The 23505-nt window shown below is 39.7% G+C and overlaps 1 protein-coding gene across 2 annotated transcripts in view; it reads right to left on the bottom strand.

Annotated features, from left to right (window-relative positions):
* The window catches only part of cpne5a (copine Va), an 83762-nt gene that overhangs the window by 6832 nt on the left and 53425 nt on the right, over positions 1 to 23505 (bottom strand). For both annotated transcript variants that reach the window (XM_032521163.1, XM_032521164.1), the window contains 8 exons: positions 21878 to 21916; positions 21466 to 21541; positions 19585 to 19638; positions 18931 to 18992; positions 8464 to 8510; positions 7923 to 8104; positions 3597 to 3724; positions 1703 to 1805 (listed from right to left, as the gene is read on the bottom strand). In XM_032521163.1, coding sequence (XP_032377054.1) covers positions 1703 to 1805; positions 3597 to 3724; positions 7923 to 8104; positions 8464 to 8510; positions 18931 to 18992; positions 19585 to 19638; positions 21466 to 21541; positions 21878 to 21916 — 691 coding nt within the window. The remainder of the gene's footprint in view (positions 1 to 1702; positions 1806 to 3596; positions 3725 to 7922; positions 8105 to 8463; positions 8511 to 18930; positions 18993 to 19584; positions 19639 to 21465; positions 21542 to 21877; positions 21917 to 23505) is intronic.

Genomic DNA, 23505 nt, shown 5'->3' with positions numbered 1-23505 from the left:
AAATGTTGTCTATGTATAGTTGCCTTCTATGTCTCATGCATAATTTTATACACATTTTTCCCAAATCAAGATACATATATACAATAACATATCTGGTGTCTATGTAGACGATTTTTGGGTTTGAACAAAGTTTGTAATGAATTTGGTGTTGAAGAGGTCAATGGTAAGAAAAGGAGTTTTATGATGGACATTTCATTTTAACAACAGATATCTAAATATGCTGGCTTGATAAGGAATTTGGTCAAATAAGAAATAAAATGTGTGTAACATAAGTACATTCAGTAAAACAGTATCTCTTCTTATAGCATTTTTTACATAACATGCATGTTGCTTTTTAGTCAGTTCAGTAAGTGTCCAAAGTCGGCCAGCCAAGTGAAACATTTGCTTTGTTGGTTCAGAGTGGTTCTTTAAGTTCCTCTGAAATTTAAAATATTCATAGGTTTTTATGAAGTTACTGGTTGAGCCAGCCTCCTTCGCAGACAACAAACTGACACCCGGAGACATAATCCAATACCTGGGCAGAAATTCATTTACATTTAAGCCTACCAGGTCAGAGAAAGATCCTGTTAGTATAATTTAAAATCCTGAAATGAAATTTAAGGGAAAAACATCAAAGGAAAGATGGCCCCAGAGGCTGTCATGTTAGATGTGTAGACACATTAATCACTGAAGGTTAAGCTGTGCTGGTTTAGTTCGGCCAGTACAGTTTGGTCAACAGCAGTACCTGCAACATTACCCATAGGCTACACAGGTTTTTAAGCAAAACGTAAAAACATATCTTTTAAAAAAAGCTTTTACTAAATGTATTTTATAGGTTTTCCTTTTAACATTTATTGACATTGATCTCTTCTTATAATAATTATTGACTTTACATTATATGCTCTGTAGCACTTTGAGATTGTTGTAATGTAAAGTGCAATACAAATAAAATTATTATTATTATTATTATTATTATTATTATTATTATTATTATATCTGCTTTATGCAAATATACACCACAGCATCAGCAAGCACAACTAAAAAAGTGCAGAGATGAGCGTGGCGCATAACTCTTTTATTATGATTCATCTCTCCAGGGCAAATGTAACATGCCAAGTGAGGCAGGTCATTCAGGCCTTTGCTCAGTAGGCAGAGGAAAGTGTAGCCAGGTCCAAACTGAGAGGCGAGAGGTGGTAGTAAGACACAGCAGGTTCCGAGTAGTGCAGAGCAGCAGACAAGATCTTAAAAGGAAGGTGTGGCTGTTCGAATGGTTTGATTAACAGTCGCAAATTCCCTTTAAACCCAGTCTGCTGGGGGTCAGAGCAGCGTGTTGCTGTGCCTCAGATGGTGTGCTGGGTAAGACCATTGCCTCTAATAAAGTGAACCTGTTGACCAGAAAGTAAACCTTAGCTGAGCCCCATAGCTTCCTGAGGGTCTCAATAAAAAGGAAAAATATTGGACAAACAGAGCACCCAAGCACAGGGGGTGAGACAAGTGGAGCAGAAAACATCCCATAAATCCTCAAATCTAGTGCTACTGGCTTATAAACCCTTCAAAGTAAGAGAAACCTGAGAGAAATGCCATTGCAAGCTAAAAGCACCGGCAATGCCAATGCAGGGGAGAGAGGGAGAGAGAGTTTGAGGGACAGAGAGCAACAGAAAGCAAGAGAGAGAAAGAGAGAGAGAGGTTAATGTCCTCCAGATAGTGTTAGAGCAGCACTTACATTCACTATAGCCTCCTTGGTCTGAGCCATGTCTGATATGACGCCATCAGTGATGATGAGCAGCACAAAGTACTGAGAACCATCCTGCACTGCTGCTGCATAACTAAAACAGAGAAATAATCGACACAGAGTGGTTTAAGACAGTACCACAGACACCATGTTAAGATAAAGCAATATTTGAAACAAATGCAGATATGTCCATGAATTTCACACAAAACTCTGAGATTGGTTTAAACAACCACAGAGAACATCTAAGAGCAGCAACGTTTGTGTCAGAGATTAAAAAACATTGAAAAAAAACATTTTTTAAACATGGTTTTTCAGAAAGACTGTTACCCCCTGCTCACCGTATTGCACAAAAGCTTCAATATAGATATGTAAAGAAGTGAAATATGTTGTCTCAGAGGTCTATCCAGACCCAGCGCAGAGAGTGTGGCCTAGTTTCAGTCGCCCATCACTGGCTGCTCTATGAATAATTTATTAAACTGTTTATGCAAGTGCTGCAGTCTTATTCTTTTAGAGCATTATTGATTGCCTAGCACTGGATTGACCACACATGATGAGCAAGACGGGGGAAAACATGACAGATCATTGTGAGACAGGTGAAAGGTCAGCCCTTACACTCGCTTTCAAATTGGTGAATTTGACTTTGATGAGTTGGCATTTTAATTAAAGCGCTTGACCAGTCAGTGACAAGACCAAGAGTGATGACTGGTGTTTAGGAGATTAAAATGACCTTTGTCTTTCACAGCTGCCAAACAGCCATGTGGGCCACACTCACCTGATACATTTGACCACATTAGCAGAGTAATTACTGCAACAATAAACACAATATTGTATTATAGGGTCTATATTTTTAAGATTACTCCTTAGATGAGAACGTAGAACATGAAACATATCAACAATTTAACGTCATACTGTACATCTAGTATACAGCATGTATTTTGCATCAACACCATTATCCGTTTAAGAGCATTGTTTGCTTGCATTAACACATCAGCTTTCTGCCTGTGCCTCATGTCAAACAGTAAATGTATAAACTTCAAACCCTTTCAACCAAAAACTATTGTATGTTCTGCTCAACATCTAATGTTAAGATCTGTTTCTGGTCATGACTTATTTCACTTGTTCTGAATAGTTGAGGCACTGCAACAGCTTTGTGAATAATCTTATTTGAGTTTTACTGCACGCTATAAAGTGACCCTGTAGAAATTGTTTTTATTTTAAGTCTGCAATTGCTTTCAACAGAGACTCTTCAAAGCCATAATGTGACATATATTTATTGGGCATAAAATCCTTCTAAGATTTTATTTATTAATTGTGTTGTATTACTTAAGTATTAGTAAATGTATTTGTCAAGGACCACTAATCCTCCCACAGACACCCATAAGTGGAAGCTGGGGTTTAAACAGATAATGAATGACAATATAGTAAAACACAGTTTAGTGATATAAAATATGTCTTCACAAAAAAGTTATAATTGTTGAAAAATATTAAAGAATCACCTCTTTATATCTACAAAAATTACCCTATATATAGAAAGTGTCCACTTTAGTATATAGAAAGTGTACACCAACGCCTCATTATAGTTTCACTACTGTTCCAACAAACCATGTGGTGCAGCTCACCACCACACTAGACGTCCAATAAGCATTGTAGCATCTGCACTCTAATATATCTTGTCCTGCATATACTCGATTACCATTTCCATTCATCTCAGCTTGGCAGCCGATTGTTTATTTTCCCTTCATTAGTTCTGCTGAATTCATAGAGAAACCATCGTTCACTGTTTTAATACCTCTGACGGCATCTACCCGCTGAGGATTATTTACAATTTGACTTTCAAAGAAAGGACGACTGTGCTCTGTGATGTCCACTGGGACAGTTCTTGTACCTTGCCACATGATTAACAACAGGAGCAAAGTTGGTGGGTCCATATAGCTGAACCGTCTTAAGGCTTTGATGGTAAGCTTCGAGAATCCCTTCCATGCCGTTACAGTACGGGTTCTCAATGTTGCCATTCTGAGAAAAACAAAAACAAAACATGAACGGTATAGAAAACACAATTGTAGTCAGGATGGAATTGAATTAACAATTAACAGTTAATGTAAACAATAATCAGTGTTTTATTAGCATCACAGTGTGTCTGAGACATAGACTGTTAATGGACAGAGCATGTGTGACGTCACCCTTTGGTTTGTGGAGATCTGCTATCCGTCATTGAGTTTGCCGTTACGGGCACAGCCATCCTGGTTGCGGATGTGATGATTTTAGACGAGAAGGAGGAGTGAGGGAGGAGCCCTTATGCTCTATGTTACGTTACACACTTTTGCTGGCAATCACATCATAGCCACGCCCTAAAATACCCCCTGCCTTGTCGCTGATTTTAAAATCAACAAGACCATAATTCAAAAAATGAACATCATTCTGTGTGGCAGAAGACCTAAAACTAGAGATTGAGACCATAAACCCATTGTGAAAAGGTTTACTGAGGTAATAAATCAAGTGAGACGTGGGTCACTTTCTCAAAGACCTCTACAGAAATGACCTCCCTTTCAACCACACGCGTCATCCCCTGCTTGAATTCAGACCGAATGCAGGTTTGAGGCATTTCCGCATTTGCACCACTTCGCCGAACCGGATGCGTTGTCCATTAGTATACAGTCTATGGTGTGGGAGTAAAGTTGAAGAGTAACTTAACGCCAGGCTGAAAAGATAGTTTGACTTTCCTCTCAGGTTGAAAGGTTCATACAGTATTTGTCTGTCGCAAAAATATGATTTCTGTACCACTAACATGAATGCATGTGAATTGCTGTGATGGTGTTTTTTATTAGACTAATGGAATGTATTAAGGGTTTTTAGTGTACGCATGTTTTGATCCTGTTTGCTGCATGTGTTACAAGTTTTATTGCATGAACTGTTGTGGATATACCATACCACTTTGACAAGACTGGAGCTCCTCCCCCTTTGACTTTCAGACCTGACTATTGAGCTTAATGCAGGACAGGTGTAAAGACCTGAGCTTAATGGAAAGCAGGTACGGGAGGACACGGACCGAGCAAGCGCAAGGGGGGTTGAAGGGGAAACACGGACCGGGCAGAAGCAAGGAGGAGATCTGGGGGAAACAGGCAGGAAGGAAGAGTGAGAGAGCGTGGAGTTGGACTGACATGGAGGATAGTGATGTTGGCATACTGAGGAGAGGACATGGGGGTGAGCGGACGGGCTGGAGCAGGGGCAGCCATGACGGATTGTCTGAAGTGCAGGTGAACGCATTGTGGTGCAGACCGGGCTACGTCCTTAGAGCCCGAAGCAACAGGGGGACTGCAGCCACCCAAATGTGGAGTTCAATGCATGTGAACAGATAAGTAAAGGAAAGTCCTCCAGCGGTCCTCTGGGAATGTGTGGAAAAGAATTGTTTGGTGTTGTACGTGACTGAGAGCTGCCCTTATTTTCCCCCAGTGTTGGCCGTGTGGGAATTGCGGCGCGGACAGGCGCAAGAGAAGAAGAACCCAGGATTCCCTTGGCGGAATCGGACGCTCCTTTGAGAGCAACATAACGACACTGTCATAGACACTGGGAACAAGCGGCAAGGAGATTGGGTCCCAATTCTCAGTTTTTAACTTTTATTACTTGCATTTTTTTTTAACAACAGAAGAACTGTCTTAGAACCTTAAGTTACTTAGAATAAAGTTCTAAATTCACGAACTGTCTGGTCTGGTTGCATATTTTTGTCAGTGGAAGGAATTGTGCTGGTATAGTCTTTAAACGGACACATCAGCTCCAGGGTTGTGACATATACTAGGCTTTGTAGTGTTTTCTGATGTGTTTATGAATGTCTAGTTATCATACCCTTCAAAGTGAACTCAGATTATGCCACACTGGTGCTTACTAATTGCAAGAAAACTACAATCGTGCATTGCGCAGATGTGGAAAAAAACACAAATGTAGATGACTGCAAGAACACAAAATTACCAATGAGGTCTTTGAGTGTCTGTGATTTTTTCATGTAACACAACAGAGATCGTGACAAGTGATGAATGAGTGAAAACTGTCTAGATCCAAAAATAATTTTTTTTTATTAATGTGCATAAAGAAGCCAAGAAAAGATGGAAAAATCTCAAAGGCATCAAATGACAGATCAGACATTTTGTATATGTCACAAAAAGTTAGATTTTATTTCCACCATTTACACTTTCAAAATAACAAAACAAAAAAATGGCGTCTGCAAAAGCACACTCGATAGTTTATAGCATGCACCACCTCCTTTGGAAAGCTGAGAACTGACAGTGTCATGGATTGTTCTCAATCATCGTCTGGAGACCAGGTGATGTCAACCTTAAGGTTTTAAATGCCCAGACTCATCTGACTTTGCCCCAACAATCAGCACCATGAGTTCTTCTAAGCAATTGTCTAGAAAAATGAAAATAGTTGAGGTTCACAAAGCAGCAGAAGGCTATAAGAAGATAGCAAAGCGTTTTCTGATTACAATATCCTCTGTTCGGAATGTAATTAAGAAATGGCAGGCATCAGGAACAGTGGACGTTAAAGCAAGATCTGGAAGACCAAGAAAAATATCAGACAGAACAGCTCGCAGGATTGTGAGAAAATCAAGTCAAAACCCACGTCTGACTGCACGATCCATCCAGAAAGACCTGGCAGACGCTGGAGATATGGTACACCATTCCACTATAAAGAGATACTTGTAAAAACATGGTCTTCATGAAAGAGTCATCAGAAGAAAACCTCTTCTACGTCCTCGCCACAAAAAACAGCGTTTGAAGTTTACAAATGAACATATAGACAAGCCTGATCCATTGTGGAGACAAGTTCTGTGGACCAATGAGGTTAAAATAGAACTTTTTGGCCGGAATAAGCAAAGGTACGTTTGGAGAAAGGGCACAGAATTTAATGAAAAGAACCTCTGTCCAACTGTTAAGCATGGGGGGATCAATCAGGCTGTGGGGTTGTATTGCAGCCAGTGGCACAGGGAACATTTCATGAGTAGAAGGAAAAATGGATTCAATAAAATTTCAGCTAATTTTGGATGCTAACTTGATGCCATCTGTGAAAAAGCTGAAGTTAAAGACAGGATGCTTCTACAAATGGATAATGATCCTAAACCCACCTCAAAATCCACGGTGGATTACATCAAGAGCCCTAAACTGAAGGTTTTGCCATGGCCTTCAAAATCTACTGACCTCAACATAATTGAAAATCTATGGATAGACCTTGAAAGAGCAGTGCATGACAGACAGCCCACAAATCTCAAAGAACTGGAAGATTTTTGTAGAATGGGCGAAGAGACCTCAAACAAGAATTGAAAGACTCTTGGCTGGCTACAAGAAGCGTTTACAAGCTGTGATAGTTGCCAAAGGGGTAGTACAAGGTATGAACTCTGCAGGGTGCCCATACTTTTGCAGACGCCATTTTTTTAGTTTTCTGTTATTTTGAAAGTGTGAATGATGGAAGTAAAATCTAACTTCTTGTGACATATTACATGAATGTCTAATCTGTCATTTGATGCGTTTTGGAGATTTTTCCATCTTGTCTTGGCTTCTTTATGCACATTTATACAAATTTTTACCTGGGGTACCCAAACTTTCGAGTCCACTGTATACGTCTTTGCTCCCACAGACGTGCTTGTCAAACCTTGCTTCACCAGTTACAGTAGCTTCTTTAGCAACAACGCACATTTCTAACCGAAAATATATAAGAAAAATATTTCACCCAGGAATCCCACTTTACTTTTAAACCCACTTACAAGACAAAAGGATGAAAGAATGAGGCTTCAATTATATGGTGGGATGAATCTTAATTTGCAAATTTTAATAGAAACATGATGCAGACGTTACCCAGTAGACAGACTCCTCATTAGGCTGTACTATGCAGCAGCCAGAGAACATTAGCTGGCAGAGAGAAGCCAAATTGATTTAAGAATCCTTCAGCCTTACAGAACCTAATTTGCACTATAAAAAGGTAAATGAATTCACTCTGAATTATGCATGTCAGAGGTGTAGCAGCATTCATCTCAAAATCCACACATCCATATTGCACGTTATCCATACATGTTGGGGAAAGCATAAAAACGCACACAAGCGCTCATAGTCAAAGATAAGCTCCACTGGGAGGGCCAAATTCATTTTCACATAGAGTCTGATTCACTTTATGAACAATTCTGATGCTGAATTACAACCTGAGTGTCTGAAATAAGTTTACTCACCAGAGGAAACTCGTGGGAGACCCTCCCATCAGGGGGTAGCTTAGCACCGAATCCCAGGGCAGGGAACATCTTATCACTGTCGTAGTCCTGGATGATCTCTCCCACGGCCTTCAGGGCCATGGCATAGGCATTCATCTGGTACGGGTTCATGTAGTGCAGTGAAGTGGACTGGGACGGATTTCCTTCCAAGACAAAAGAAGTCAGAGTCAGTGATGCAAACCACTAGACTGAGGCCGAACTGACAGCTGCAACAGGAGCAACATGAGAGACCCGAGGCTAAATTGGATGTTTTGAATGAGAGGAGGGGCTCAATGTGACTGACAATCTGGATTATTAGCAAAACTGGAATTCAATGTTTATATTATGTCCATGACTTATTTTTTATCGTGCAAACACTTTAATAAAAAGAAAGTTTAACAAGAAAGAATTTTACAAGCAAGGAGAAAACTCCTGCCTCCTCTTTGATTCATGGAAAACTCCATAGTGATACATCAGATGATAAATGGAAACGCAAAAAGGTGATGGGAGTTAAAACACTCACCGTTTGATGCAGTGAAATCAATGGCCACTGTGAAGTGAATCTGAGTCCTGAAACAGATGAATGGGGAAAAGGATGCTGTTAACAACAAGAGAGGCAGGAAAACTCAGCGCTGCAGTTTAATGAGGCTCTCCCTGGTTTCACTGTGCCTTCTGCTCTACCTCTAATCTGACAAAACCACAAACACATCTCCAAAAAACCTAGCAAAACTAGTAAAGGAAGAGTAATTTCACAAATGGCCACAGAATGAGCTGCCACGGCTGGCTAAGTGATTTGACTAAACGTCACAATGAGGAAAGATATGATTATTAACACGGCAAACAGCTGTAAAAAGAAAAGAATCCCAATTTCTTAATAGCCATTTTTGACTATTAAACGTGTTTGTTCCACATACATGAATATTTACACAATCATGTATGCTGTGCACTATAACCACATCATAATCTTTATTATCATTGAAATCATGTTGTTGTCTTTGTTCCATGTGGTTGCCATTTTATCATCTATGGAAAAGGTCTTCCATTCACTGCAAAAAAAATAAAAATAAAAATAAAATCTAAAAAAAGCAGCCTCACAACATATCCAAAGATTACTGGATATTTGTTATTTATGAACCCATAATGACAGCCAAAACCTTGAAAAGAAAATAACATGGCCAAACTAGTCTCTGCTGGATTTGCCCACGAGACAAAACAGAGAGAGAAAGGAAAGGGGAGCTTAGATCATGTGCGCTCTTTCATTGTGATTAACACTGACTGTCTTTCCTGACTTCACCTCCATTCAGAAATTCCTACAAGTGCAGTATCGCCGATGATGGCGCCTTCTTCCGGAGGCGACTCTGACTCCAGCTCATTAACCAGCATTGAGCTGGACCGCTCAGCTGACAAAGGGGAATTGTTACAATGGCATGCTGCTTTAAATTTAAAAGTCTCTGCTGATTTCTGTGGTTAGTTTTTAATGTTTGGCTAGAAAAGCACATTGGTGAGTTAGTGTTAAGTTAGAGTGCGGGACTGAAGAAATGCTCACACAGGAACTGTCAGGCAGACTGCTCATTAAAGTCAGTCATTCTTAGCCCGGAAGTTCATCGTCAGAAAGTAGCAGCTACACTCTGCAGAAAGTGGGGGCAGCTTGCAACATGGTCCAATACAACATGGTCTAATACTCGTTTGTATACAGGCTTAAACAGGGCAAGTTTTAAACGTGTTTTTTGCCTCTTAACATGTTCAAAATGTCATTAATGGTCCCGAAGTACTCCTTGCAGTATCAACACCGGAACTAAACACAGCTGAATTAGTTGAACTTCCATGCATTTCTTTCACATCTACAGCAGTGAGATTCACTGTGTTCACTTGTAAGGAATCACTGCACATGGGTAGACACTTTAAATTACATTTTGAACCGGTTTAGAGGCTAAAAACACAGGTTGGTGGTTCGATCCCCGACCATGCTGAAGTGTCCTTGGGCAAGACACTGAACCTCAAGTTGCCTCCTCCATCGAAGTAGAAATGTGTGTGAATGGCTCCTGTACTATGCGCTTTGAGTACTCATTAAGACTAGAAAAGCGATATATAAGAACAGTCAACTTACATTTTACAAATTAAAGCACCATCATCTGTTCCTACATTTGATCAGGAGTTCATAAATCTGATAGAAACCTTTAATTGGCCTCTCAAGACCTGATTAAGGACAAATCCTTCAGAACAGGCAGTCTAATAATTCCCTATAGGTTTCACTCTGTCCTTTATATTATACTAACTCGCATAGCATCTACTCTTTTTTGGTTTAGTTCTCGGCTAAAATGACAGCTCCTCAACCATTTGTCTATCACCTTGAATCACAGCAATGGTTTAAAATAGGTACAAACGTATCAGTGTCATGTTGACTTTCCCTATTCAGTTAGACAAACACCATATGGCAGGAATCTTTGTAAAGTGAAATCCCTACAGCCTTTGCAATCTGGGATGGATGGATGTAATGAAAACATTGTGACAAAAAAATACAGCTAGGATACGTCTCATCAGTATGTGCTGTAAATTGGCCAACCCAGACTACATCAATGAGAAGATTGGCTCAGGGCTTTTCTTGTGTAACTAAATGCTGGCAGATAAACATAAGAGAGGAGGTTTGGTTTCACAAGTGGCAGCACTTGTAATTTTTTATACAGTGGATATAAAAAATCTACACACCCCTGTTAGACGGCAGGTTTTTGTGATGTAAAAAAGGAGACAAAGATAAATCATGCCAGAACTTATTCTACCTTTTAATTTGACCTATAACGTGAACAATTCAATTGAAAAAAAAACTGAAATCTTTTAAGGGGAAGAATAAAAATTAAAAACGTACAATAAACTGGTTGCATAAGTGTGCACACCCTTAAACTAATACTTTGTTGAAGCACCTTTTGATTTTATTACAGCACTCAGTGTTTTTGGGTAGGAGTCTAATAGCATGGCACATCTTGCCGTGGCAATATTTGCCCACTCTTCTTTGCAAAAGTGCTCCAGATCTGTTATATTAGGAGGACATCTCCTGTGCACAGCCCTCTTAAGCTCACCCCGCAAATGTTCAATTGGATTCAGGTCTGGGTTATTCCAAAAAGTTAATCTTCTTTTGGTGAAGCCATGCTTTTGTGGATTTGGATGTGTGCTTGTGTTGTTGTCATATGAAAGGTGAACTTCCTCTTCATCTCCAGCTTTCCAACGGAAGCCAGAAGCTCTCTGCGGTCCATGGCTATTTCTCTGAGATGCAACTAAGAAAATATCAGGAAAATCCTACTGGAACAGCTGAACTTTATTTGTGATTATCAGAGTCACTTTAATGATGGCAGGTGTGTAATGACTCTATTTACAAGTTTGAATGATGTGGTTAATTCTGAACACAACCACATCCCCGTTATAAGAGGGTGTGCACACTACGCAACCGTTATTGTAAGTTTCTATTTTTTATTTTTCAACCTCAAAGATTTAAGTTTGTTTTTCAATTGAATTGTTCACATTATAGGTCACATTAAAAGTGGAACATGTTTTGACATGATTTATCTTTGTCTCATTTTTTACATCCCAAAACCTGGCATTTTAACAGGGGTGTGTAGACTTTTTATATCCACTTGTATAAATATAGTAGAGATATGTATACCATACCTTTTAAGTTTCTCTGATGGAGACCTGATAGTTTCTGATCTTCAATTTTACTACCAAAGCACCGAGCTTACTGCCAACGCTTAAATAAATTAAAATACAGATTACATTTTTTTTTTTTTACATTTTAGCATGCAAAACTAACAGTGTGTAAAGACGTTCTACTCAGCCTTAACAAAGTCTGCAGGTATTATTTTCAAGGCTGCATACGGTCCCAACAACCACCAGCAGTTAGGTAGGGCAGCCTGTATGAAGCCTGAGAGGCAAAACACAGGACAAAAATTGGTACCGTGACACTGCTCGTTAAAGGGAAAATTCACTGATTTTCAATCTTATCTCTATCTATTTGAACCAGATATGGTGTGAAAAAAGCATGTCGTTATTTCCAGTGTTTTCCGTGTCTCTAATGACGTGACAAGAGGATGAACTTCCCTTCTCTCTTCTCTTGTATTGCTAATTAGCTGCACTTCCATCAGCAAGAGGATGTCATGGACAAGATTGTTTTACAGTGTACATTTTACAACATTTTGACTAACTTATGTTTACTGTATTTAACCAAGAAAAGAGGCCAAGGGATGCTGCAGCTGGAGCAGGGAGGATATGGCTGGCGGAGGCCACAGGAAGAGAACAAACAGACTTTGCTTTTGTGCATGTGTACTTGAACAGAGATGCAACCTTTTTTCAGAAACAACCAAGACCTTTTTTGTCTGCCTCCAAAGAAAGAATGAGAGCCGCCAACAAGCCACTGTTTACCGGCCAGCTGCTTAACAAGAAGCCACAGGGGAAATACAGTGTGTGGAGCTGACTACATATACCATCAGAACGGATCAGAATCAGAATCACTTTATTCGCCAAATGCATCAGCAAACACATAGGAATTTGACATGGCAATCAGTAACACAGAAGCTCAACAAACAAACAGTACATGCGTATAGCTGCATAAAGCATCCTTAAAACAATTAATTATATTAAATAGTCCAAAGTAAAATAGTGAAGGGAGGGAAATTGCTCTTGGAAAAAAGCTATTGAGGTGGCATGAGTTCTTTGTCCTCATCGCACTGTACTTTCTTCCTGAGGGAAGCAGCCTAAATATGTCACTTGCTGGATGGGCCTGATCAAGCAATCTTAGCTGCCTTCTTCCTGACTCTGGCCTCATACAGGTCACTGAGCTGCCTCTGTCCAGTCAGACTCTGTGCTGCGCGCAAATTTGTTTTAATGTGGAAATCCACAATAAAGGGGTAATAACTGAGGAGGACTTGGATGAAAATATCCAAATGATTAATGACCCAGATCTCCCATCTGGACTGTGGTGACTGGACAGTAAGACAACAATGTTCAGAGAGATTTTAATAAGACACTATAATAAACTTTAAAAAATGAGGTGGACATGTGCTCCCGTCCCTAGTGGAAATTATGCATTTGGATATTTAGTATGTGGTATTAAAAGTGGCTGGAAAACAAAGTAAAACAAAGGTCAGAGAGGTCTGGAGTGGAGATTGCCATGACAGTTTCCGTATGTAGCGAATCCCCTGACAAATAAGAACACTGTGCCTCTGCCTCCATGTAATCTCAAAAACTGAACTGTGCCATATATGCATTTAAAGTGAAGTGCCAATGTTCCCCTGTAAACAGGACCAAGCAAGGCATTATCTCAGAATGAAACACCAATCTTTTAACAGATAACAAACCACTATGCAAGCAGTCAAATATAAAGTGGCAGAAGAATGATAGCCAAGAAATATATATTTTCAAGAAACAGTGAACACGAAAGGGCAGTAAAGACAAAGAAAAGAAAATGGTGTCCTTCTTTAAAAACGCATCACTTTCTCCCATTTCAAGACAACAAGATATTTTGGGATGAAACTATTAAACCTTAATAAGATCTCCACACAACAGAGACTCAACACAAGCAATGGCACGGCCAATCTCACTGCAGATTTTATTTTAAAAGAAACATCTGAACATGCGATGAAAATAATTTAAATCTTTCATTAGCCTCTCAGGATCAGAGCAGCATGTGGCTTTTGGACTTTAATTACTTCTGTTTGACTATATCTCTGCCCCAATTGAACGTTAATGAAAATGTATGAAAAGCCAATTCACTGTGAAACCAGTCAGGATGTAATGGTGTGTCTGGAGAAGAAATTGCTTTTTTACCCTCCACTTCAGAAAATCATCTGAAATGCATCATGTTAGTTATCACCTGTTAGAAAGGGAGCAGTAAAGCAAGCATTTATGAAAGGAGAAGCCAACAGAGGAAAATATCAAATTTGGGTCTTTGATATGTACAACCTGATGCAGGATTCTGATCATATTTCTCATCCTCTCTCTGAATGGCAGGGTTGGCAGTTTTTTTTTTATTTTATTTAATTTTTTACAGTTTTATAGCTTTTTATACATTAGCATGATTTGAAAAAAATTAATCTCTTTCACCCAGCTACAGTAGTACAGATGCCAAAACAAAACACAGTGATCCATTGGACAAACGCTGACTGTGCCAGAACCCATAACTTGCCAATTTTGTTGCAGAAAAGTATTCATTCTGAGTCTGATTCAAAATTTCATTCATTTAGAAACTTATGTTTGTCTAGAAACTTTCCTACTGCACATCAAATTCCAATTTAAGTATGATTTTAAGTACGCTTTTTTATCCCAAAATTGGTAAGATTAGGACGTACCATAACAAAAGGATTCATTGCAGTAAACAAGTTTTAGTGTTAGTGATTTGTTGGAATGTGTTTGCTCAGGTAGCTAAGATCTCATTTTTCTATGTGAGTTGTTTGTTTCCTCAAACACCATCTAGCCATTTAAAACACCAAACAACTTATAATGAGAAGATACATACATTTAATCTTCATTAGCCCATTTTAAGCACCCACTGCATGTTTGGCCGTCCCAGTTGGGCAAATCCTTTTGTTTTTAATGAGCTTTTGTGAGATTGTCTCATCCACAATTGAAGAGCTAAGGTTGTGGGGCTGTGGTTTATTTTCATAATGTGGGTGTTTTGAAGTCCTGTGAGACAGAAACAGTTATTAAGGGTTATACAAATAAACCTATTGGACTGACCTATCTCGGTGAATGTTCTGTGGAGAATAGGCTATGAAGGCTAATACAATTTTAAAGTTGCCTACAAGTTTTCCAGTTTAATTGACCAAAACCCTTCCTGAACTCTGTTCAGTTAAACACTGTAAGTAGGCCTGCACGATATTGGAAAAATCTTACATTGCAATATTTTTTTCCACTGCGATATACTATATTGCAATATGAAAAAAGAAAAAAGGATTTTTTTTAAGATTACATAAATAGCTCTATTTGGAAATAATAAATAATTCTCAACTACTGCGGTGATTTTGTAGGGGAGTGCATCTACATAGAAGAAAAAAAATGAAAAAGGATTTTTTCTAATGCAAACCATTCATTGTTGAACTTTAATGCTTTACAAACACCAGAGGAAGTAAGCAATGTGACTAACGTTACTCCTCTGAAGTGGTTTTGGAGAGGGAAATTAGGTAGAAATACGCTGGTTGACTAGCATGACACCATTGTTTTCATATAAAAGTCAATCCAGGCTAACGTGAATGACAGTGACTGCATGTTGCTTCCTCTAAATTTCAGGTTGTGGTCAACTTGCGGGGCCAGCTCGTTAGTTTGATAAATTGTTCAGACCTGCAATATCGTTCAGCCCTAACTGTAAGTCTGCCATTTCCTTTTCCATGGCTACAGTTAATCTGATCCCATCATGGATAAGCAGCACGCTCATCGTTTCATCCCTCCACTGCTAGCACTAGTAATCTTGTTTATTTTCTTTATCAGTCTGTCATGCAATCTGCTCCAAGCAGAGGATGTGTTAAATGCTTTTTTTGCTTTTCTTACTTAAATAAATCACATTTTACTAATGCATTTTAATAATGTGCTGTTAAAATAACAATGAAATGCTGAGTTATTAATGGTAGACAAGGTTTTTGTTGGGCAATGGTGCAATCACTTTCTGCTGTAGGCAGTATTATTAGGAAACACTCCATAAACTTTCATTGTTATGCAGATGATACTCATTAGACTTTCAATCAAGCCGATGAAACTAATCAGTTAGCTAACTTCAAACGTGCCTTCAAGATATAAAACCTGGATGACCTGTAATTTTCTAATGTTAAACTCCGATAAAACTGAAGTATTGCTCTCGGACCCAAGCACCTTCGTGACGCACTATCCAAAGATATAGTTACTCTGGGGCATCACCCTGGCCTCCACCCCACAGTGAAGAATCTTGGAGTCATCTTTGACAGGACATGTCCTTAATTCCATTTAAAGCAAATTTCAAGGATCGCCTTTTTTCACCTACGTAATATTGCAAAAATCAGGAATATCCTGTCTAAAAATGATGCAGAAAAACTAGTCCATGCATTTGTTACTTCTAGGTTGGATTACTGCAATTCTCGTATCAGGCTGCTCGAAAAAATCCAAAGACTCTACAGCTGATCCAGAATGCTGCGGCACGTGTTCTGACAGGAACCAGGAAAAGATCACGTTTCTCCTGTTTTAGCTTCTCTGCATTGGCTTCCTGTAAAATTAGAATAGAATTTAAAATCCTTCTCTCACCTACAAAGCTCTTCATGGTCAGGCTCCATCTTATCTTAAGACTTATAACCTTACAACCCTGGGAGAGAACTACGCTCCCAGAATGCAGGGTTACTGGTGGTTCCTAGAGTCTCTAAAAATAGAACAGGACCAGAGCGTTCAGCTATCAAGCTCCTCTCCTGTGAACCAGGTTCCAGTTTGGGTCCGGGAGGCAGACACCGCTCCACATTTAAGAGTAGGCTTAAGACTTTCCTTTTGATAAAGCTTATAGTTAGGGCATAGAATCGAATATTGTTAGGAGTATAGTTTAGTCACATTGTTTTCAGATTTACTATCATAATATAACTAAAGGGAGACTGGCATACAGCCCGATCCGGTTGGGGGAGTTCTGGCCCGGCCGGCTGGAGCTCTCTTTACCTCGTCTCTCTTGGTTTTGTTTGTAATAGTTTTTAGACATGGGGACTTATTTTGATACACTAGTTAGGGCATAGAATCGAATATGTTAGGGAGTAGTAGCTAGTCACATAGTTTTTCAGATTTATCTATCAATATCAAGAATATATAGAACCAAGGGAACTTGGCATACAGCCCGATCCGGTTGGGGAGGGTTCTGGCCGGCCGGGCTGGAGCTCTCTTTACCTCGTCTCTCTTGGTTTTGTTGTAATAGTTTTAGACAGCTGGGACTTATTTTGATACACGGAGCTCCTCTCTCCTCTATCTTTCCATCTTTTCATTTATGTGCATCCATGTCCCAGAAATGCTTGTTACTACCTATTCTGGGGAGTCTTCCCCGAGTCCTTATGTTCTTTTTTCCCCAGCATGTTCCCTTGGATCAGAGCTCCGAAATCAGGGTAGCAGCTATTGCCATGGTTCCGCTACACGTTCTGTGATGCCATGTTCAACTGCTACACTGTGGTGCCCGCTACGTCCTGCTACGTCCTGCTACGTCCTGCTACGTCCTGCTGTGCCTGTAATGCTGCACAGCGTCCTGCTATGCCATGAACTACCACAAAGAACTGCTACAAACTACTAATTTTTTCTATTTTGTTATTGCCACTCTTCATTCTAACCCCAACCGCCCGTCAGACACCGCCTACAGAGGCCTGGGTCTGACCGAGGTTTCTGCCTAAAAGGAAGTTTTTCCTCGCCACTGTCGCACTGTTGCTTGCTCTGGAGGAAACTAACGTGTTGTCCTTGTAAATTCCGGAGTGTGGTCTATCTGTAAAGTGTCTTGAGATAATTCTTGTGATGATTGATACTATAAATAAAATTGAATTGAATTGAATTGAATTGCTGCCTAAAGATAGTAATAGGCCAAGAATGCACCTGAACACACCTCCCTGTAAGACCAGCACGGCCATCGGTGCACAGATGGGCGCAGGTAAATTTGCTATTTAAACAACGGGGGCGCAGGACGGCAAATTGACAACTGCATCGTGGCAAAGACAGTTCTGTCGAGCTTTGTGCTGCGCTGCGCCGGGTGCAAGATGGGGCCCTATAGCTGTGAATGTGGACAACATCAACCACTTAGAGGCACACACTTTACTCACGTGTCTCATGTGGAAACTTCTAGGCCACTGAGTAAACACAGTAAATAATAGCACTGAATTGGGCAAAAAGGTAGATTGGAAAAAAGGATGAGTCAGGGGAGCCAAAGTAATGCATTTAGATCTACTGTATTAAATCTCACAGCAATGATTATGCACCTAATTTCCGTGTATTAGTCACAGCCATTACATTTTTCCAATGCCCACAACACTAGCTAATGTCCTCTGTATTGCAGAAGCAAGTTTAAGCAAACTAGTTAACTCCTAGCCTGGGAACCAGACAAATCTGCAAACTCATGTTTTATTTGTTCTGGCAGATACGTCTGGTCCCCCTCCCATTCACACAGATTTCTAGACGGCCAGACCCTGGTCGGGCCAATTACAACCGTTTATCTCATATGGGGCGGGTTTCAGACAATGACTTAAAACTTGCGGATCCTTTGTGCTTCTCCCAAAATGTGTTTGGACGTCATTTTTTACATTTGACGTCAATCTTTGGCCGATGTGAGGTATTAGTATTTGTTTGGTTTTCACATACTTCCATATTATTAAGTGCCAGTTGGAGACTCGTTGATCACAAGCACATAATGAGCATTAGCTTAATCAGTAGCTAAATTTATCCTTTACAGTAAGCTAGGATTGTGCAGGTTGTGACCAATTCTTAAGTTTTCACACCCTTCACACAGAATGTCACAGTGTCACGTTTATAAAGCTGACATATTAATGTAACATAAGATGAAAGTAATTAAAGATTCCTTGACCTTGATATGAAATCTTAAAATTACATCTACTCTATACTCTTTATTGAAAGAAATAATATGTAAATATTTTTCATTTTATTAGTTTCATTTAATTACTGGACACCAGATGTCTTCTACTTACCTGAAAAGCCCATTCTCAATATGTGTGTAAAGGAGGTTCAAGTTTTCACATCACACTACTGTAAATTACAAAACTGTCTTTCAAACTATTTGTGAAGTCACGTACATACACCTTAAACTCAGATTTAAGATGAGCACCGAGAAACTTTCCCCCTTTAGCAGAGAAATGAGAAATCTGCCTTCCGGTATCAAACTCTGCATTAATAAAAAAAAAAAATTGTATGTGCTTAGACTTTCTGAGTCATTGCCCTTAGGAGCCTGGCACGTAGGTAATATTCAAATATACTCTGTAAACATAAAACGTCATTACCAGACAAACATTTGACTTACCCTCCTTTGATGTAATCCAGGAAGGTGTGCTCTGACTCCACACTGAATGACAACAAGGACACCTGAGAAAAAAAGGACCAAACAGATTATGTCATGCTTGGTAATTAAGGAAAGCTAAATCTACCAATCTACACATTAAAACTGACCTCTGAGCTAACCACCCACAAAATGACTTATCCACGCAGAATGATATTGATGCCTGGGCAGCATATTAGTATTACTGTCACTGTGAGTGAACAGCAGTGTGGCTGTGCAGTGATGGATGATCAGTGTGCTTGATAACCAGCCACAGATTTTAATTGCAGAGTCACCGCATAAAGCAGGAGCAGCAAAAGTACTAAGGCAGGAACAAAAGCTCTGGCTCATTTATAAGCATCCTTCACTGCTCTACACCAATACGACACAGACGAGAGTCCTTTCATGCATTACTATAGACTTGGTTATTCCCGCTCATTCAGGTCACAAGACTGTTTTCCCATCTACTTAAACTCACTGTCTGGATCAAAAGCCCGGAAACTGGGAATGGAACAAAAACATTTAACAGAACTGAAATGCCTTGTGCAATCCACTTAAGGGAAACTTCCTGATGAATACAAAAGCAAAGGAGTGTGAGTGCACCAGGAGGTTTTCTCTCATCTCAGAACTCAGCCTCACCGTCCCAGAGTGGATGTATCTCTTTTTCTTTATTTTCTTCTTGGCGTTCACCACCTGGTATGAAGGTAGAATAGAAAAGAAGAATAATGATACAGTAATGTAAACTTCAATTTTTATATCCACCCTTAGGCAAGTAATAAAAACATCTTTGTCCTCCCACTCCATGTCTGTAAGGGTAATAGAGAATAGGGCCTGAATCCAATAACTGCAGTAGGTGAGGATGAGATAGCATTGATCAAGCCTCACAGCAAGATACAAATTATTCAAGGGGATTTTAAAAGCACCTACACTGTGCTGCACATTACAAGCTAGGGGATGGTTGATCATCATATCTGTCCCAACCCTTCACTTGTAATAAACAGAATGTTAACTAAATACAGATTGAATTACATTACAATACTGTGTAATGTGGGCAACTACAATATTCCCTGCTTTAAATGAATGTTACATTTAGCGCCTGCAGGCAAAAACATGTGCACAACAGTAAGCCATCACCATCCAATATCTTTACTGCTTATATTCTATGGGTCTGTACACAAACATAAAGCACAAGCCTGGGAAAACTGTGCAGTATAATAAAGTAAAATGTATCCCACTCTCTCTTCTTTTCTCCTCCGTTCTGCTTCTGTGGTTTCTGATGCTACTCAACTCCTCCAACACAGATGATGCCTCATAGCACCACGGCCATCACTCAGTCACTGCCAGATTCACATAACGTCACACACACATCACCCTCAATTACGGCAACCTCTGTTGGCATTAGCCCGCTGTCATCTCAATTCACAGAGCTAATGTTTGCAGGCTTTGTTCATGTCAGGTTGAGTACTGGAATCTGCAAAGAGTTAAACACCGTAGCCAGTGACCTATTCAAAATCTTTATGTGTCAACAGTAAAAAAAATAAAAAAAGAGCACCTTATGTTGTTTTGGCCACATCTTGAAAGTGATTTAAGGGCACTGACCTGGCAAAGATTGGATGAAGAAACTGCTGCGTTTCATTTTCTAATTAAAATACAAAAAGGTTTGGTGAAGGGTAATGGATGCACCTTCTTCTGCCATATCAGCAGTGTGAAAGGGCAACTCTGCATGCCACTCATTTATTCTGTCTCACTCTGTCTCTCCTTACCTATCCCCATCTACCCACCATCCTTCCCCCCTCTCCATTGGCCCTGTTCTTTCCTTAAGCCACCCCCATGACTAATTCACAGGCTAATGTAACATGGCAAGTGTATTAATGAGCAGGGACCAATAGGAGCCTCCCAGTGCCTAGCAGTAATACCAATCTAACCCTCCAAGGACCATCCAAAAAAAGCTCTAATCAGCAGCATAGTTCTGCTGTTTTCCCATTTGTATTCTCACCACGTTCCTCATCTGGTCAACTGCACCAGGGTGAGGAGAGACAGAGGAGGCCAGCTGTTAATCTCAAATAGCCAGGCTCAAACAACCACAGCCCCCTAAAGTCATTAAACTTTGGATAACAAGACCTTGCTAAGCCGAAGGGCACACTGATTTGGTCTTAAATCGAACTTGGTTTCTCACACTTTTTCCCAGAAATGGAGCTCTGGTCTTTTTTTGTGCCAAAGATGCATCCACACTTCATTCAGTAATAGGTTATTCACAGTTTGGTCCAGCTGCAGTATGCTCCATATGCTTCACTTGGCTTGCAACACATTAAGAAATGGATGTGGACGTACAAATATCTTTTTTTTAATATATATAAATATACGTAGATATCAGAACAACCCTTTTCTGGTAAGTCTAGACACCGTGCTGTTATAAAAAAAATGAATAACTACAAATCACTGTTTTAACTAAAGCTCCTCTGCTCTAAAGGCTAAACAGAGAGGGGGATAACAGTATCAACTGTCTTTGTCTCCACTCACCTCGTAGACGTTTAACTGGTTCTGACCCCGACATAGCTCTTTATAGATGGTGGTGAATTCCCCGATGAAATCATGGCTGGAGAAATAAGACAAAAACTGCAGGACATGCTTTTCATTCAGACTCAAGGGGGTACAACCCAAAAATTGCTTGAGGAATTAAAACACGCAGCCACAGACGGAATCTAATAATCTATTGCTAAGAGCAAGTAAAGAGCAAATAAGTAGAACAGATTGTGACTGTAATAAAAATGTAATTCATGGAGGAATTACAGGAGAAACATGTAAACCGTGGGCAAAACAAGAAATTTGTGTGTGTGTGTGTGTGTGTGTGTGTGTGTGTGTGTGTGTGTGTGTGTGGGTAGGTGTGTGTGTGTGTGTGTGTGTGTGTGTGTGTGTGGTGTGTGTGTCTTACCTCCGTCTCGTCCCAGTCATACACCTCCATTTAATTGTCCTGTAAAAAAGAGAGTTCAAAAGTGTTGAGCACATTGATGTAACACATATGCCACTACTTGAATGTCCTTGAGGGAAAAATTCACAGGGAGCATTCTGAAATGACGCAGCAAAAAAAAAAAAAAAAAAAAAACTAGTAAAACTCATTAATTGTTAATGAAGGCTGAATTAAATCAAAAACAGACTGCTCTGTGTTTTAAGATGCAAACATCTTTCTATGGAGAATTAAATACATTAGCTAATGGCAAATCCTTTAACCTAGACTGAGATCAATAAATACACATTCCCACAGCTTGGTTTCTTCAGTTGTGCATCAAAAAGAAAAAGAAAAACCAACCCACTCTAATATTTTAATGAATTGTTTACTAGTGTGTTTGTGTTCTCTCAAAAGAGAGTTTGAGGTTGGTAGAGGTGCCAGAAGTTTGAGTAAAACATTTGCCTGCACATGTCAAAGATAGAAAACTAACCTCTTGGGAGGAAGTATATTTTGCACGTTTCCAAAATAAGTTGAAAGGCAAGAAACCAAAGAGGTAAGCCTGAGATCATTCACTGAGAATAAGGAAAGCACTTCCTCTTTTCTTCTTTATCTGATGGAAAGATCAGTGGCCTACCCCCCTCCTTCCATCAGTTGCTGCCAACCATATGTCTCTGGGTCCAGGGGGAGGCAGGGCGATGGAGGGCTGCCCTTATATCCTGACCTGAACTCATTCTGTCTGCACTTAACGTATTTCCCCTCCTATAACAAACATGTGACCCATGTAGTACAGAGAGAGATAAGGCAAGAATTGTACTCTGAATCTGTAATAAAACCAGTTCTCACTTTAAATACTGAAACAACATATAACACAGCCAGAGTTCAGAGTCAGAGAAAAATCAAATCTTTTTTGTACTTTTGACTAAAAAACTAATGTGTTTTGACAGTCAGGGCAGATGTTTCCCCAGTTATGTCATTCAACATCAATTTTCTCTAATGTAATTTTCTTGCAATTAGCTAATGATCCAGGTCATAAGAAGCACTACAACACAATCAAATCTACTGGTGAAGAAACAAAGAATTAGTTCCTGGATCTTATTTTGGTTCCTGCATCCACTGCACATTTGAGTGGAAATTGAATATCTGATTACTAACAAAGCAAGATGACTACAAGAAATTTGACAGATTCACATGAGGTCAAAGAAATTCAAAGCCTTTAGAATTACTGTGCATACATACTGTGGGTAAAAAACAAGGTCAACAACAATTATTACAAAGCTATTACATTTGAAACATATCTTAAATTTGATTTGCAGAGAAGTAGAGAATCAAAAAGAATGAATATGGCAGTTCTCTGCTGTGTAGATCTTGGAAATAGTGTATGTTTAAAAAAAAAGCAAACTTCAAATATTTTACACAAAACGTCGGGGAGACCCAAAACACAGAATCCTCATAAGGGAATCCAGTTTCTTTCATGTGTCCTCTCCATCTGTCTGACCCAATTAGCTTCTCCAGGCAGGTGAGCAGAGATGGGATCGGAGGGTAGAACCTCGCTTGACACCCAGCGTGGTGTAGCGAGCCACACACACACACACACACACACACACACACACACA

This window comes from Etheostoma spectabile, chromosome 7, assembly GCF_008692095.1.
Source record: "Etheostoma spectabile isolate EspeVRDwgs_2016 chromosome 7, UIUC_Espe_1.0, whole genome shotgun sequence".
In the NCBI taxonomy this organism is placed as follows: domain Eukaryota; kingdom Metazoa; phylum Chordata; class Actinopteri; order Perciformes; family Percidae; genus Etheostoma; species Etheostoma spectabile.
The sequence above is the reverse complement of the archived record's forward strand: the minus strand, read 5'-3'. Positions and strand labels throughout refer to the sequence as shown.